General features: G+C 34.8%; 1 protein-coding gene across 2 annotated transcripts; it reads left to right on the top strand.

Annotated features, from left to right (window-relative positions):
- The first annotated feature begins 2,514 nt into the window (after window positions 1–2,514).
- Window positions 2,515–15,557, top strand: ETL1 (SNF2 domain-containing protein / helicase domain-containing protein). 2 transcript variants are annotated; one of them, XM_020384468.3, is made up of 12 exons: window positions 2,516–3,253; window positions 3,349–3,466; window positions 4,190–4,230; window positions 4,332–4,582; window positions 4,668–4,848; window positions 8,002–8,187; window positions 8,292–8,465; window positions 8,567–8,725; window positions 12,536–12,613; window positions 12,719–12,855; window positions 14,573–14,791; window positions 14,927–15,557. In XM_020384468.3, the coding sequence occupies exons 1-12, from the start codon at window positions 2,702–2,704 to the stop codon at window positions 15,084–15,086; spliced, it is 2,256 nt and encodes a 751-aa protein (XP_020240057.1). In that variant the 5' UTR covers window positions 2,516–2,701; the 3' UTR covers window positions 15,087–15,557. The 2 variants fall into 2 exon arrangements, with proteins under 2 accessions (XP_029124772.1, XP_020240057.1); XM_029268939.2 differs by lacking the exons at window positions 14,573–14,791; window positions 14,927–15,557 and adding an exon at window positions 14,422–14,562 and having other exon boundaries at window positions 2,515–3,253.
- Window positions 15,558–16,144: the final 587 nt, after the last annotated feature.

Here is a 16,144-nt window from a genome sequence, read left to right on the forward strand (position 1 = left end):
ATTTCCTTTTTCTAGTAGTTTTCCATGAGTAGGATTTAATGTTAGTTGTTTCTCGTTATAATCAATTGTCTAAAACTTATGTTTTATTTCTTTTTGGTTTAGCATTATGTTTCACATGTGATACTTGTGACACCCATCTACCCCCAAGTATGATACCAATTAAAAGATAAAAATATAGCTTTGAGTGGATCCTTATAGATATCGCTTGGTTGAGAGTGGATTGAGAATATCACCCAATGTATGGTGATTTGGTTCTTGGCTCATGGGGTGCCTTGTATTTAGTGATGATGAGATTGTTACCACATGTATGTAGAGTTAAGAGTATGCATTGCACAAATTTTTAATTATAATTGAGATGTTATTGGATTACATGCATGATTGTTGTTAATAATGAATGTACTTATAGTGACTAGTGCCTTATATTGATAATGATTATGAAGGTATGTGTGTCAGCATTATCCTTATGCCTTATGTATTTTATATATGAATGAAATATATTCACATTCCTTGCTTGTGTTTTGTCTGAGCTAATCGTCATCGAAGTAAATCACGTACAAAGAGGATGAGTATGATGAAGGAGAAGCCCAATGCTTCATTTGATGTTTTGGAGTCTTTGCTATGATAGTGTGACATTGGGGTCATAAAGAGTTTCTATGTTTTTTTCTTAGTTATTGATAGAGTTGATTTTACTTTATAATGTTTAATGTTTTTATGTTGAAAGTTTGTGTAAACAATCGATTTGTATCTTATTTTGAATTTATGTTGTTATGAGGTTACCTTTTTATTAAAAAGCTTTTATTTAAATAATTGTGAATCATTTTACTATAAAGTTATGCTTAAGTATATTATACTACTAAATAACTAATTATTTTTTTATTTAAAAATAATTATTTATAATATTTTGGGGGTAAAAGAGTGTCATAATATAGGTGTAAGAATGACCTATCTCTTACTGGTCGCAACATAAATTTTCGTTATTAGGAAAACCTCTATTTTTGCAAGCATATCTAAACTTAATCCCATTATTCAAATACAACTTTCTTTTGGCCTTTGTAAACTCTTCAAGCATGTTTCCTATTCTTTCTCTTTATATTGATCCTAACATTAGCATGTAAATCTTACTCACTCAGACGTTTGAAATTGGAAATAATGATGTTTATGAAAGAATTTAGGCCTTTCAACAAAATAACATGCAACTCTTATATTAAAAAATTATTAAAATTAATTAAACTCAAAAGTGGTGTATTGGTCTATTTCTTCTTCTAACGTTAGAAGTTATTTTCTTATATTTCATCCAATTGAAAAATGTATTTATTTTCTTAACAAGTTTTTTTTAGGTGCAAACAAATTTCTCATAAAACTTGAAAGTTTCTCACTTCTTCAATATTTTTTCAACTTTTTCAATCTTTAATAGCTTTCACATTTTTTTATCCACTTGCATGAAAGTATAAAAAGAAATTAACAATTAATGTATCTTAAACTAAGTCTCTTATCTATATCTATAATCTTTTTAATTATCGTTTCAATCTCCACATTTTATTAGACCATTCTATTCCTTAATTACTAAGAGAAAAGGAAAAAGAAAATTTGAAAATTATAAAATCAATATATTTTTAGTCTTTCACATTACAATCTTTCATGTTCTCTAAATAACCACTCACAATTGCTCACTAAATTATTATTTTTTATTTTTAATTTAAAAAATTAAGAAGCACAAAATGTCTCTTTTCTACTATTTTTTTATAATTAGAATAAAAAATAATAATTTTTTATTATATAAATAACCATTGAACATATTATTTCATTAATAACTTTATAGTCAACACATTTAACATGAACAATTTTTTCAAACACTAGGATCACTAAAACATCACGAGTTCAGATTACTTTTAACAAAGTCTTTTCTTGTATATTTCCCAACTTGACATTGAATCTCTTTAATTTCTTAGAATTCACTTAATAAGTTAAGTTATTAAATACGAAAACCCTAAACACTAAATAAACAAACATTATCAAATAAGAAATGCCAACTTGAGATTGAATCTATTTAATGTATTCTAAAACGAAATATTCATATCATTTAACAAAGTGATTAGGGTTCGAATTATGATTTTTACAAATGAACAAAATTTAAACCACAAGAAATACTCATCTATTCAATATCTGTCAAACTTTTGAAAAACATTGTATTTGTATTAAAAAAAAATTGATTTATTAGATATGAAATCTTCCATAAAATAAAATATAAAAAAATTGAAAAAAAAATTAATATTATATGTGAAAACCTTATAATCTTATATTGAATACGTTAAAAGTGGATATTCATCATATATGCCAAAATTTGAATACAAATCTTCAAATTCCTATGGCATACAAAAACACCCATACACCAACATAAAAACTTTCCATTTAAGTGTATCCTCTAAGAAAAAAAAAATAAAAAATGACCAAAAAAAAATATTTTTTCTTCCCAAAACCAAACAAAAAAAAGGTTATTTAACCTCGCCCTTGAGAAGGTGAGAGCAGTATAGCATGGTCCATGAGGCATGAATTGAAAAACTAGCCCCTTGTGTAACAATCCCCGCGCTCGTCCCTTTGGCACACCGCGTCTTTTCTCTGACTCCGATTCTCCCCTTTTTCTCACACTCTCTCTCTCTCTCAACAACCACCACTAGGGCGCGCACACACACACACACACACTATGAAGCCCGAGTTGTACGAAATCTCCGACGAAGAATGGGAGAATCACTCCTTCAAACCCTCCCGAGTTCTCAAGCGACCCCGCACTTCCTCTCCCTCTCCGCCGCCCATCGAGTCCTTCGCTTACGCCCCCAAGCCCGACGTCTCCAGCGAAAACGACAGCGACTGCGTCGAAATCGCGCCCAGCTTCCGCCAAAATCTAGACGACCTCGAGGACGCCGACGCCGACGCCGACGCCGGTTGCGCCGCGGCCTCCTCCCGCGCCCGCCGCTTCGTGATCGACGACGACGATGACGACGGCGCCGAGGAGAACGGCGGGAGCGAGCGACGCGTGGCGGAGGCTTACGACGTGGCGTCGAGCGAGGAGGAGGAGGAGGAGGAGGAGGAGGAAGAGTTTGAAGAGGAGTTGGACGAGGACGACGTGGTTGGTAGGGCTTTGCACAAGTGCGCGCGAATCTCCGCGGAGTTGAAGGGCGAGCTCTTCGGCTCCTCGGGGACCGCGTGCGAGAGGTATTCGGAGGCTGAGTCTTCTTCAGTGAGGATCGTGACTCAGGTTAAGCGGCGATTCGTTTTGTTTTTGTTTCGTTAGTTAGGTTGAAAGTTTGCGTTCGTTTGAGGATTGAATGTGCGTGTCGTTGCTGTGTGTAGGAGGATGTTGACGTTGCTTGCGGCTCCGAGGATTCGGATTTTCAGCCTCTGCTCAAGCCGTATCAGTTGGTTGGCGTCAATTTTTTGCTTCTGTTGTATCGGAAGGGGATTGGAGGAGGTAAATGTTAGGGTTTTTGAAGTTTTTTTTTATGATGTGCTGGGTTTAGGTCATGCGGAATTAGTTTTTGTTTGTGTTGTGCTTGCTTGTGTTTACCGACAGGTCTAGCTTTTTAGAGCTCAATTGGTTTTTTTTTAATTAAGGTTTGTGCATTGGAGATTAGGAGGTAATTTGTTAGGGTTTTTGTAGGGTTTTAATATTTTATATTGGGGTGAGTTTAATGTGTGTTCGTGCGTGCTTTTCGATGTTTTATGGACTATGGAGGTGTTGAGAAAAATGGAAGAGTGCATAGATGGCTGGTTCTTTCATTGTGGGTTTCTCAATGTTGTGACATTATTTTTTGTTGTGGGATGGCATATTTGCTTTGTATTTGGTGTTGCAGCTCCTGGGATTGTGCTTTTTGTAACATCAAAGTGTAATGCCATTGTGATCTGTGTTTACCGATTGACCTAGCTGTTTGAGAGCTTAACTTGGTTTTCTTTTTCTTTTTTCTTTATGAATTTTGAATATTGGTGGTTATCATGCAATGAGTGTGTTTGTATCTCTGTTCAGTTGTATTGAATGCAAATCCAAGACACCCCTCCTGTTTTTGCATGGGAAAGTGGGAAACTTCTGTTCGATGTGGTTGGAATGGTTTCCAAACACATTTTTAGTTTTTGCATTAGAGATTAGTGTGATTGTTATGAGACACGTGATTGATATTTGATTTCATGTGTCACACAGCCATATTGGCAGATGAAATGGGTCTTGGCAAAACAGTTCAGGTATATTATCCTGCTTTTTTATTTTTTTTAATATGTTTCTACTGTTGTTTGTAATTCTTGTTTTCTTCAAGTAAGATATGCCATATGTTCTTGTCTTCCAGGCCATCACCTATTTAACTTTGTTGAAACACTTGCACAATGATTCTGGTCCACATCTTATAGTATGTCCTGCTTCTGTTTTGGAAAACTGGGAAAGGGAATTGAAAAGGTGGTGTCCATCCTTTTCTGTTCTTCAATATCATGGTGCTGGACGTGCAGCATACTGCAAGGAGTTGAACTCCCTGTCCAAGAAGGGGTTGCCTCCTCCATTTAATGTTCTTCTTGTGTGTTATTCACTTTTTGAACGACACAGGTTCATTTCTATACATACTTAAGCGCCATTTAAATATATTGTCTTCAAATGTTAATTAAATTTTTATAATTTATATTCATTCTAGTGCACAGCAGAAAGATGATCGCAAAATCCTGAAGCGGTGGAGGTGGAGCTGTGTGCTGATGGATGAAGCACACGCTTTGAAGGACAAAAATAGCTTTAGGTTTAAAAATCTGATGTCTGTTGCACGAAATGCAAGCCTACGCCTGATGCTGACAGGGACACCACTTCAGAATGATCTACATGTATGTATTGCTTATAGACTGTAGTATAGAGTGAATGTCTTTGCTGCAATGTCGCTGTTTTTTCATTTATTTATTTGATGTTGCTGCACTAAACAAGCTTTTGCATACATTACTTGAATAATTTATTATCTCACAAAAGATTTATGTTGTGGCTGGACAATATTACAAAGATAATATAGTGTGTGTTTGTTTTAACATCAGCACACTTTCCAATGCCCGTTCAACTGAATCCATGAGTCTTGTAGCTTTGAATTGAACGTACGTTTGAGGCTTCTCAACTATAAAACAAACATGCTCATACAGTGTGTTTAGAAACTCTGTTCATTGCTGAGGCATGGTACAAGTGCTTTACTTCAACTGCTCAATATCTAGCTTGTCATGCATTAAATAATGCTTTAAGTTGTCCATTGAATGTCACTTTAAGCTGAATGCTCAAGGTTCAAAATTCTTTGATATTTCCTCTGTATAATTTGAAGGTATTCTTGTTTCATTCCAATTCTTAAGTGGTAATATTACCATAGTCCGGCTATTTTTGAACGAAAACAATGGGTGGATGCGATTAGGCAGAATAAAAGCTGAAGGAGTAAAACACATTTAGGAAGAAAACATAGTAGTCAATAGCGGCCGGAGCGGAGCGGCCTCACCCCGCAATCTCGCTGCTGTCGCGTGGCGGATTTGTGTAGCGGCCGGAGCGGCCGCGTCGGAGGCGGAGCGGAGCGGCACAAATCGCGGAATCGCGGGCGCGATTTCGACTTACCCTTCATTAAGGGTAAGTCAGTCTTTTCAATGGGGCTTTTTTTGCCCCAAGTCTACCTTTCCCTCTCGCGATTTCAATTGTCGCAGCCCTCTCTCGTCTCTCCCTCTCAGATTGTTTCTTCTTCTCTGGCGATCGTGTGTGCAGTTCCGACGAACTCCGGCTCTGACGCACCTCCGTCGCCGACGCGCCTTCAGCTCCGACGCACCTCCAACTCCGACGCGCCTCCCGGTCCGACGCGCCTCCAGCTCTGACGTGGCCGCAAGCTTCGACGCGTCTCGCTTAGTTCGTCTTCTCCTTCGAGTATTCTCTCCTTTATGTACATTGCAACATAATTTGTTTTTTAATTTTTTATTAAATTATTATTATTTTTTTAATTTCTGATTAAATTTAATTCAACAAATTTTATTTTTAAATTCTGATTAAATTTAATTCAACAAATTTTATTTTTAGTTTCTGATTAAATTTAATTCAGCAAATTTTATTTTTAATTTCTAATTAAATTTAATTCAGTAAATTTTATTTTTAATTTCTGATTAAATTTAATTCAGCTGATTTTATTTTTAATTTCTGATTAAATTTAATTCAGAAAATTTTATTTTTAATTTCAGAAAATTGTATTTTTAATTTTTGATTAAATTTAATTTATCAGATTTGTTTTCTGATTAAATATAATTCAACAATTTTTTTAAAATTTTTTTATTAATTGAACTGCTTTTCTGTTTCTATTTCAGCAGCTTATTTTTTTTTATATTTCTGATTCTATTTAATATATATAAATTAATATTAAAATAGCGGTTATCCCGCTCCGCGTCATCCCGCTATCCCAGTTTTAGGGTCGACCGCTCCGCGCCGCTATCCGGGATTGACTACTATGGAGGAAAATGATAAAAACAATTCTTATTTCAACAAGGTAGAAAGTTTTATTGACAAAGGAGTAGAAGAAAAATACAAAAAGAGCAAATTCTCCCATCTGGTGGTGGTGGGGGCATGGTTGTAGCAGCACCTCTTGATTTTTGACTGAACTCAACTGCAGCTATGCAAGCATCTAGGGTGTCAGTTTTTGAGAAGCCATGCTCTCAATTCTAACTCTCAACGAAATCATCAATTGATAGGAACAATTTCTATCTAGATAAGGTAGAATGTTTCATTGAAAAGAAGTTGAAGAAAAATACAGAAACTAAAGATCAATTGTTTCCAGTCCCAACCGAGGTAAACACCTATTGGCAAAGAAGCAGAAGAAAAATACAGAAAGTAAGGGCAAATGCTCCCTAGTCCCAACCAAGGGAACAAACTGAAATTGAAAACATGCCTCCCCCCTCTCCCTCTGAACTGCATGTTTAACAGATTTGTTCTCTCTCTCTCTCTCTCTCTCTCTCTCTCTCTCTCTCTCTCTCTCTCCCCTCTAACAAACTGTCCCCCTCATTTGTTATTTACAAGTTAGTCCCTCTACAAAATGGAGAGTCAGCCCTCATTAGCAGATCATCAGGCTTTACCAGGCCCCTACTTTTAGCTAACCAAATCAGAAACCTATCATATACACTGTGTCTTGAGTGATTTACTGATTTTTGATTTTGAGACAGGTGAGTAGGCTTTTTCAAGGTTTGAGTCTTAAGAGTGGATTTTAGAGGTATATATTTTTAATTACATTTTGCAGATGGCAACCTTTTCTTCTTGGCCGAAAATGGGTAAATTAGATTTAGTTGTTCTTTGGTTTGAACATATACCAAATTAGAGGTTCTTTTAGCATGTTTTGATTTGGATGGCCATGTTCTCGCTTATATGGCTTCACCTGACTGCTGTGCTCTCTGGATCCAAACGGTTTATGTTTGGGTAAAAATTGGAAACCAACAGTTTTTTGGATTCAGTGGAAGGAAATAATCTTTAAGGTGGGATTGCTTTAGGGTATTTAATTTCTATAGCTCATTCAATTATTCACCAATTCACTGCTTGGCCAACATATTCATTCATTAACATGATAATTTTATGAAATAAAAATAGGAATTTTATTTGTCAACAAAAGTTGTGTGGTTGATTATTACCATAGCCAGTAGGATGTTGATTGTTGGTCTCAGTCTATTTAGCGTCATATTTGCAAGATGGATGAAGGTTTGGAAACTGTGAAGTCCTGATTTTCTTAATCCTTTTTTATTTTATATTGTTCCTTTTGTAAGTATACATGCAAATATACAAATTCTATTGAAGAGTTTAGAAGTATCTAATAAGCTTATGTAAACACAGTTACATTCTGTGAATAGAAAAGGAAAATATCTTGTCTTTGTTATTCTGTACCAATAATGTACTTAAAAAAAATTTGACTCTCATCTCCAGCTGTTGATTTTACTGGCATTAATAAAAATGTAATTGTTGATTTGAACATTGTTATGAATTTGTTGCAGGAGTTATGGTCATTATTGGAGTTTATGATGCCTGATATTTTTGCTACTGAAGATGTTGACCTAAAGAAGTTACTAGATGCAGAAGATAGAGATTTAATTAGTCGAATGAAGTCCATCTTAGGGCCATTTATTTTGCGGAGACTGAAATCTGATGTGATGCAACAACTTGTTCCAAAAATACAGCAGGTATGTCTCATCTCTGGTTCCAATTTCATTGTTTTTGTTATACTTTTCCTCTTCAACATGTTGCTGTTTATATTTGTCTAGTAAGCTAAAACTTGTTACTGTAGGTTGAATATGTTATAATGGAAAGGCAGCAAGAAACTGCTTACAAGGAAGCGATTGAAGAGTATCGTGCTGTTTCACAGGCTCGCATGGCAAAATGTTCTGAGCTTAATTCAAAAACTGTTCTTGAAGTTCTTCCTCGACGACAGATAAATAACTATTTTGTTCAGTTCCGCAAGGTTCTTGATTATGTTTTGACTTAAAATTTCTCTTTTTATTTATTTTTTAATTTACACAGTTTGCTTTTATTTGGTTACATATTTCTGTATTCTTATTCCAGATTGCAAACCATCCCTTGTTAATAAGGCGAATCTACACTGATGAGGATGTTATTCGCTTTGCTAGGAAGCTACATCCGATAGGTGCTTTTGGTTTTGAATGTACTTTGGACAGGGTTATAGAGGAACTTAAAGGTTACAATGACTTCTCTATTCATCGGGTAAATTTTCTACTTGAAACAATGCAGTTACTGACCATTTCTATGTTTGGCTTCCATCAATTTGCTCAAGTAGTTTTTGTTAGACTCTTCACCCCATCTTGCCCCTCCCCTTCTCTATTTGGGGTTGTGTTTAGATTGGTTCTAAATGTATATAATCATATTTGTCAATTATAGTGTGAGATAGTGGCACTTTTGTGTTGACATGTCCTGTTGTGGCAACTGGCTGCACAGTTGGTCCATTATGGAGCATTTTTGGTGGAGTGGTGACATCAAAGCCAATTTGAATCTTCCACAGGTGCTGCACCAATAATGGGTAAAAAACACACATTTTTGCCAACCCTTTTATTCATTGGCAAGTTTTGTAAGGTTAATTTTGGGGTTTCTTTCACTGCTTCAGAGTTCAGAACCTCTTCAGTGTTAGTTTTTCTCTTTTCAAACTTCAGCAGCCAAACACAAAAGCTATGTTCTTCAACTGTTTTCCTGGAAGATCCAGGATTTTGTTAGTTTGCTCCTCTTTCCCTGATGTGCCTGACCCTATATTTCACCTCATTGGCCTCTGCCTTGCCCTTGTTTGAACTTTGAGCCCCTTCACTGTGTTTGAACTGCTCAGACTTCAATTCAGTGGTACGTTTAATATTAGGTTTGTTTGATTTTGAGTTTTTGACAGAAATATTGGGTTTAGATTTAACTCGACCACAAATCTAGCGCATAGAATGAGGGTTGTCCCCACTTATATACACTATTTTTGCCATCATTAGTTGATGTGAAATCTTCAACACATCTCTCTCACACTGAGGACTAAATCTATGCAGGTAGTCTGGTAACAAGTGGCCCTATCGGCCCAATAACAACCACTATGATAGGTTCTAATACAATCTTATTCAATCTCAAAAACTAGCTCATGGAGTTCGAGTTGTTCCCACTTATGTCTACACTATTTTGGCTATATAAGTAGTTAATGTGGGATTTCCAACATTGTTTGAATATAAGGTTGAGACTTGGATCAAGGAGCCTCTTCCTAATTAAGCTTGAAATCTGTCATACCAGTTTCTTCTGAAACATGGAAAAATCAATGATCTAAAAGAAGCATTTCCCTGATAAATAGACTTTCTTTCTAGTACTTGCTCAAGTTGCAGCATTGCAGGCAATATGACTAGGAAGCTATTTTGGGTTCTGATTGGTCTCTGTTTGAGTTCTATGAATAAAACCTGTGATGTCTTCATATGGGTTTTGATTGGTTTTTGGAGCTAATTAAAGGAGTAATTAGCTGCAATTTTGTTGGGGCAATTTTTTAATGATGCAGCTTGTCAAATGAATCTTATCTGGCAGTGTAAAAAAATTGAAGAAACTAAGGTTTATGATGAGAAGTTGGTGAAACGAACATGGGTATGCAAGGTTGTTAAACTTGAGAGTTTACAAAAATTTGTGGAGGGTTGGAAAACTCAACCTGTAAACTCGTTTGAGTTTACCTTGTACCAAAATAATATTAAAAGTACATAATTATAGTATCCAAACCAAATATAATACCATAAAATAGAAAACCAACATTCCAATTTCATAGTAAAGTATACTAACGTAACAAGCTATGACAGTACATACATTCTCAGTTATGTAATTTGTGAAATTCCGAATTTCAGTCCATATATGTTGCAGAAAAATAAACCAAAAGGTTATATCTAATAATAAAAAATAACAAAACCAGATTAATTGACAAAGACAAAAATAAAATAACAGAGAAAAGGGTTGATGTTCTTTTTGGTTTGGACACCCAAGGTTTCAGTTTTAATAGTATACGAAGGCAGTCAAGACTCGAGCCCAAGGCATGCCTCCTTTAGCTTTTAGTTGCATGCAGGTTAGAAGGGTGTGATCGGTCTTTTTGCAGGTTGCTGCCTTCCATTTATGGCTGCCCAAATCCTTTCAGGTTGCTGGCTTTTGTGTGAGGGCTATGCAAATGTTGAGCATTGCAGACCTGGTTGTGATTGGCGGGTGGTTGAAGGCGGAGAATGGTTTGTCACATGGTGGTCAGTGGCGGCGAATGTTGTCAGAGGAATGGTTGATAGGGTGTGCAACACAGAACTGCAGTTTCTTTTCACAATGGGTATTGTGGGACTTAGGTTTCAGAACAAAACATAAGGGAGCAATGCTTAAATGGTGTCGTTGTGGTGCTTTGAGGGATTTTTGCAGCATGCTATGTGCTCATGAACTCTAGTTTATACAAGTTTAGGGTTCAGCCTAATTTGCAGCCAAACAAGTTTACAAGCATTCCAGCTCAATTTTGATAGGTAAACCGTAAAATCATAAACTCATACTGGTTTACAAGTTAAAACTTGAGTTTAACAACCATGCTGGTGTGACTTATAGGATCCTTTGGGCAATGCAACTAGGGTTTTCTTGCACAACACAAAAAAGAGGGCAATTTGATTCCACAATTGATACATTATTTCTCATTGCACAATAATTACTGATATAATCTTTTACCTTTAAAAGGTGAGAGTTGAGGTTGTCTACTACCACCGAAGCCACAAGGGGAACATAGACTACAACAACCAAATAAAAGCAACAATATGCATAGTAATTATAATAACCCCAAATAACCATGATATAACTGTTAATAAGAACTATGGAAATTAAAAACAGCATCAAAATGAAAACTAAACTATAATATAATGTTGGTTTTATATTTAAATTTAACCTTTTATTTTTAGCAAAGATGAGAAAAAGGTGGGAGTAGCTGGAATTTTAATGTTTTGATGGATGTGTGGCTACACGAGGAAGAGATACAAATTAATTGCATAAGAGGATATTAGTGTGGCACTAGTTGAGGGAAAAATGAAAAAAATTGGCTAAGGTAGTTTGGACGTGCAAAGAAGGCCAATGAAAGCACTGGTAAAGCAAGTAGATTGTATGATTTCAGCCTAATGAAAAGGGGAAGGAGATCAAGAAGGACATGGAATGAAATCGTTAAGAGGAATCTCATGAAGAATAATATCTTGAGAATTTGATATTGGACTCCAATGGTGTCGTATGATTCATGTAGCCAACTGCATGTAGTGATATAAGGCTTTTGCTGTTTACTATCACATCGTATAGCAATTTCCTTTTGGTGGATGCCCTATCCCGGATGTTTCTAATGATGATCAATTAATAATTGATCAAAATCCAGGCTTGGGCCTCTTCCTAATTGCTTAAGTACTTGTGTTGAGTTAGTCGTTAACATTAGATGGAAGCCCAAGAATGGTAATTTCAACCAATTGCTTTCTATTTAACTTGGATTTTTCCATGATTCAACCCTTCTTTTGGCGACCCTAATAATGTTTTAGGCACAACAAACAAGGAAAACATCAACTTCCAAACTTATGTAGCTACTGAAAAATGCAACAAGAAGAAGCATGCCTGAACCGTCTAATTGGGTCAGCTTAATGGATCAACTGGATTTTTTTAATAAAATCATTTGGATTTTTTTTAATGATTTCTGCTGAAGTTTTCTTTCAATCAATTATTTCTCATTCCATGGTTGCCAGCAACTGCATTATATTATTGGTTTGTAGCTACAAATTACAATTTGAATTGATTTAGGTTTGCTGGTACCATTTTATAACTATTTACAATTTCTGCATGGTGTTTTGTCAGAACACGTCTTATATTGTTCAGTATTAGTTTGTGTTTTGATTCCAGTGAGGTAAAATGTAGTACCATTTCATTAATACAAGCTTTTATGGTGGCATTGGAATTAAAATTTTTTACTTGACTATTGTTTCTACTGTGGATAAAATTGGCTTAAATTTCAAGCTGTAAATTTTTTATTTGCAGCTTTTACTTCATTATGGTGTCAATGATAGAAAGGGGATCCTTCCAGATAAGCATGTTATGGTTTCTGCAAAATGTCGGGTATGATTTTTATGACTCTAAAAATTCTGTAATTGTCAACTATACAGCGGCGGCATGATTATGTGCTGGGTATGCTGAGATTGAGCTACTCCATGGATAATGTAGGCCTTAGCTGAACTTCTTCCCTCACTAAAGGAGGGTGGTCATCGAGCCTTGATCTTTAGTCAATGGACTTCAATGCTTGACATATTGGAGTGGACTTTGGATGTCATTGGTTTGACCTATAAACGGCTTGATGGAAGGTATTGCTAGTTTTTGACATAAGACTCTTTAATAGCTGAATAATGTGTGGCATCTTCCATGTTATTTTGTTTGTCATTTTAACAAGGAGAAATTCAAATAATCTTATGAGAATGATTTGAGAAAATTAATCCAGGTGCATGTGTTTATTATTGTGTTCACATTACGCAACATAAGTTGCTAAATTTGTTTGAGGGATTGATGAATAGTTGGAATGTAAATAGGTGATGCTTTTTAAATAGAAACCGATTCAAAGTAGTTATGATTTTAAGTTTCGTAGAAAAAGTAAAGCCTTTTTCCTTTCTTTTTGTACTCGTACCTGAAGATGAAACACTGACCTGACACTCCTTATTCATTTTCTTAACTTTTTATGTATTAATATTTTTCATGAAGGTGAAATGTTAAGTTTGCTGGCCAGACCCCACTAGGGCAGAGCCTCAGGAACTCTTGCTCTTTGCACTGCCCAAACTAAATTTGATCCCTAATCTGTGCTCCCCCATTGTTTTGGAATTGAAAATGGATTGGATGTGAGCAGGGTGAGAATGGTGTGATCTGTGTCCCCAACATGTTGGCTAAGGACTAACATCATAAACAAAAAGATTCCTAAAATTCTAGGAAAGAGATTATTGTTGCAATGATTGCTATTTTTGTTTGTCTCGTGCCCTGATTGGCTTTAATGATATACACTTTCAACCTCTAGGTGCCACCAAGTCTATAAAGGACAACACCATAGCTATTTAGCACCCAGAACAATGTTTATAGAAACCAATTCCCAAGAGTTCAATAACCACGTATCCTTCTATGATAGTTGTGCAACTCCTCTATTCTTTTAAACACCCCGAGTGGGAAAAATTAAGTTAGAAATAGTTGTTAACGGTGTTAATAGGTAAGCCTAGATGAGTGGATTAAGCACCTCTTCAACTATCCAAATTTGTGAAGCCTTTTGAATGACATGATCCTGGAAACAGATTGCCCAAGGACTACAACACAAATGAATGACCAAATAAAGGGCCACTGAAACATTAGACAGGCAGCATAATGTCCTTTAGTTAGCGAATTTCAGAATCAACATATAAGCATGCCAAACCACTATTGGCCGAATTAACAAACTGTAGTGGGCTTCAGCACTTAAAAATAGAGGAAATTCAAGGTAGAATTCCTATGTTCCTCCAAAAAGAGAATGTATCATCAGCAAACTGAAGGTTAAATTCCGTTGTCAAATTTGAGCAACTCTGAAACCCTTCATGAGATCTCTTCCTCTCTTGCAATCAACAGGATTAGAACAATCACTAACTAAAACAAGAGCTGTTTTGCAAGTCTCCGCTGTATCTTTTTTAAAACTGCACTTTGACTGAAGATATTCCTTGTGAAGTCAGGGAGAAATTTTAATTTTCATATAATAATATTTCATATGTACTAATACTTTTATTATTCTTGTGATAAACTATTAAATATACTGCGTTAGCATTATACCAAGCAAATTGTGAGTATGGGCATTTTATTAGCTTTACTATTTTTCCTTTTAATTTATTTGCTGTTTCTTCTGTAATGAATTTATTAATTAATAGTGACTAAAGAACAAGAAGTGTAGAATTCAGTTTTTATCTCTCCATGGATGAAGTGTGACCGTAAAAGTGTGCACCATTTCATGTATTGTTCACCAGCCAGTGCTTTCCCTTGCTCCTTAAAATCTTAAAGATCCTACTATTTGACTGCCAGTACACAGGTAGCAGAGAGGCAAACAATAGTTGATACATTCAATAACAATACTTCAATATTTGCGTGCTTACTTTCCACGAGAGCCGGTGGACAGGGCTTAAACTTAACAGGAGCTGATACAGTTGTGATTCACGACATGGATTTTAACCCACAGATTGATAGACAAGCCGAAGATCGATGCCATCGAATCGGTCAAACAAAGCCTGTAACCATATATCGGTATTTATCATTTTTCTTCACTCCCATAACATTAGGAAGGGTGGTAAACCTTGTGTATTTCTTTGCTTTTTTTAAACTCTAAACCCTATAAATTGGATATATTAGTGACTTCTTTCTTATGACATTTCATTGAAGGCTGGTGACAAAGGGAACAGTTGATGAAAATGTGTACGAGATTGCAAAAAGAAAGCTAGTATTAGATGCTGCTGTTCTCGAGTCCATGGAGGAGATTAGCGAGGGTGACATGCCTGAGAAGACCATGGGAGAGATATTGTCTGCAATTTTATTGAGTTAAAATAGAGTCAAGAAAAACATAGTTTAATTTATGATCGCCCCTTTCCTATAGTTCCAATCTTGAATTAATCTGTTGATTTGGTAGAGAAGAGGACTGGCCGCCCTACAGATTGGTAAGAATGCGGTACCAGTATATTGATGTACATTAGTCTTGATGTTCACGTGTCGATGGCGGTGAATAATCTTTGTAGTTAGAAACTTAGAATCAATAGGAGAATTAGTATAAGTCATGGTAGAGATTAACAAATTTGTTGAGCATTACTCCTGATGCCCTAATGAAGAGAGCCCTTACCTTGCATTTTTAAATTTTCTACATCTATATTATAGGTGCACCCTTGAACTAGGCAGTTACAGCTGTAATACATGTTCAGCCTAGTCCCTTTGATTTATCCGGTTTTTAGCAGAGAGATGTATGATTATAACACTTTCATTTATGGTTAATATTGATCATAGATATACGATAATTTTCTTATACTGTTAATTTGTTAAGAACAAATCTTTTTAGATTAACGTACATATTTTCATTCAACTATTTTTTAGTTCAAGCTCCGCTGCTGGTTTATCATAAGGGAGTTGCTACGGTACCCTTAAAGATCAAGAAATTTCAATATATTTTTTTTATGTAAATTTAAAAGATTTTTTAAAAAATAATTTATTTATAAAATAAATAATGTAAATTCTACTTATAAGATAAAATTATAGAGATTAAAATTATAATATTTTAATAATATTAAAAAATATTTTTTTAAAAAAATTAATAAATAGTAAAAATAAAAAATTATTAAAATTACAATATAGAAATTCAAAAATTTAAGATAAAAAAACAAAAAATATGCTTAAAAAATTATTAAAATTAAAATATAGAAATTTAAAAATTTTAAGTGAAAAGATAAAATATACTTAAAAAAATTATTGAAATTAAATTATTTAAATATATAATAATATTATTACAAATAAATTAGAACATATAAAATAAAAATAAAATAACTAAATAATTTAAAATTTGAAAGAATAAAATATCATAAATATTATTTAAATAAATTATTAAAAATATAAAAT

This window comes from Cajanus cajan, chromosome 11, assembly GCF_000230855.2.
Source record: "Cajanus cajan strain Asha chromosome 11, NIPB_CcT2T_4, whole genome shotgun sequence".
Taxonomy (NCBI): domain Eukaryota; kingdom Viridiplantae; phylum Streptophyta; class Magnoliopsida; order Fabales; family Fabaceae; genus Cajanus; species Cajanus cajan.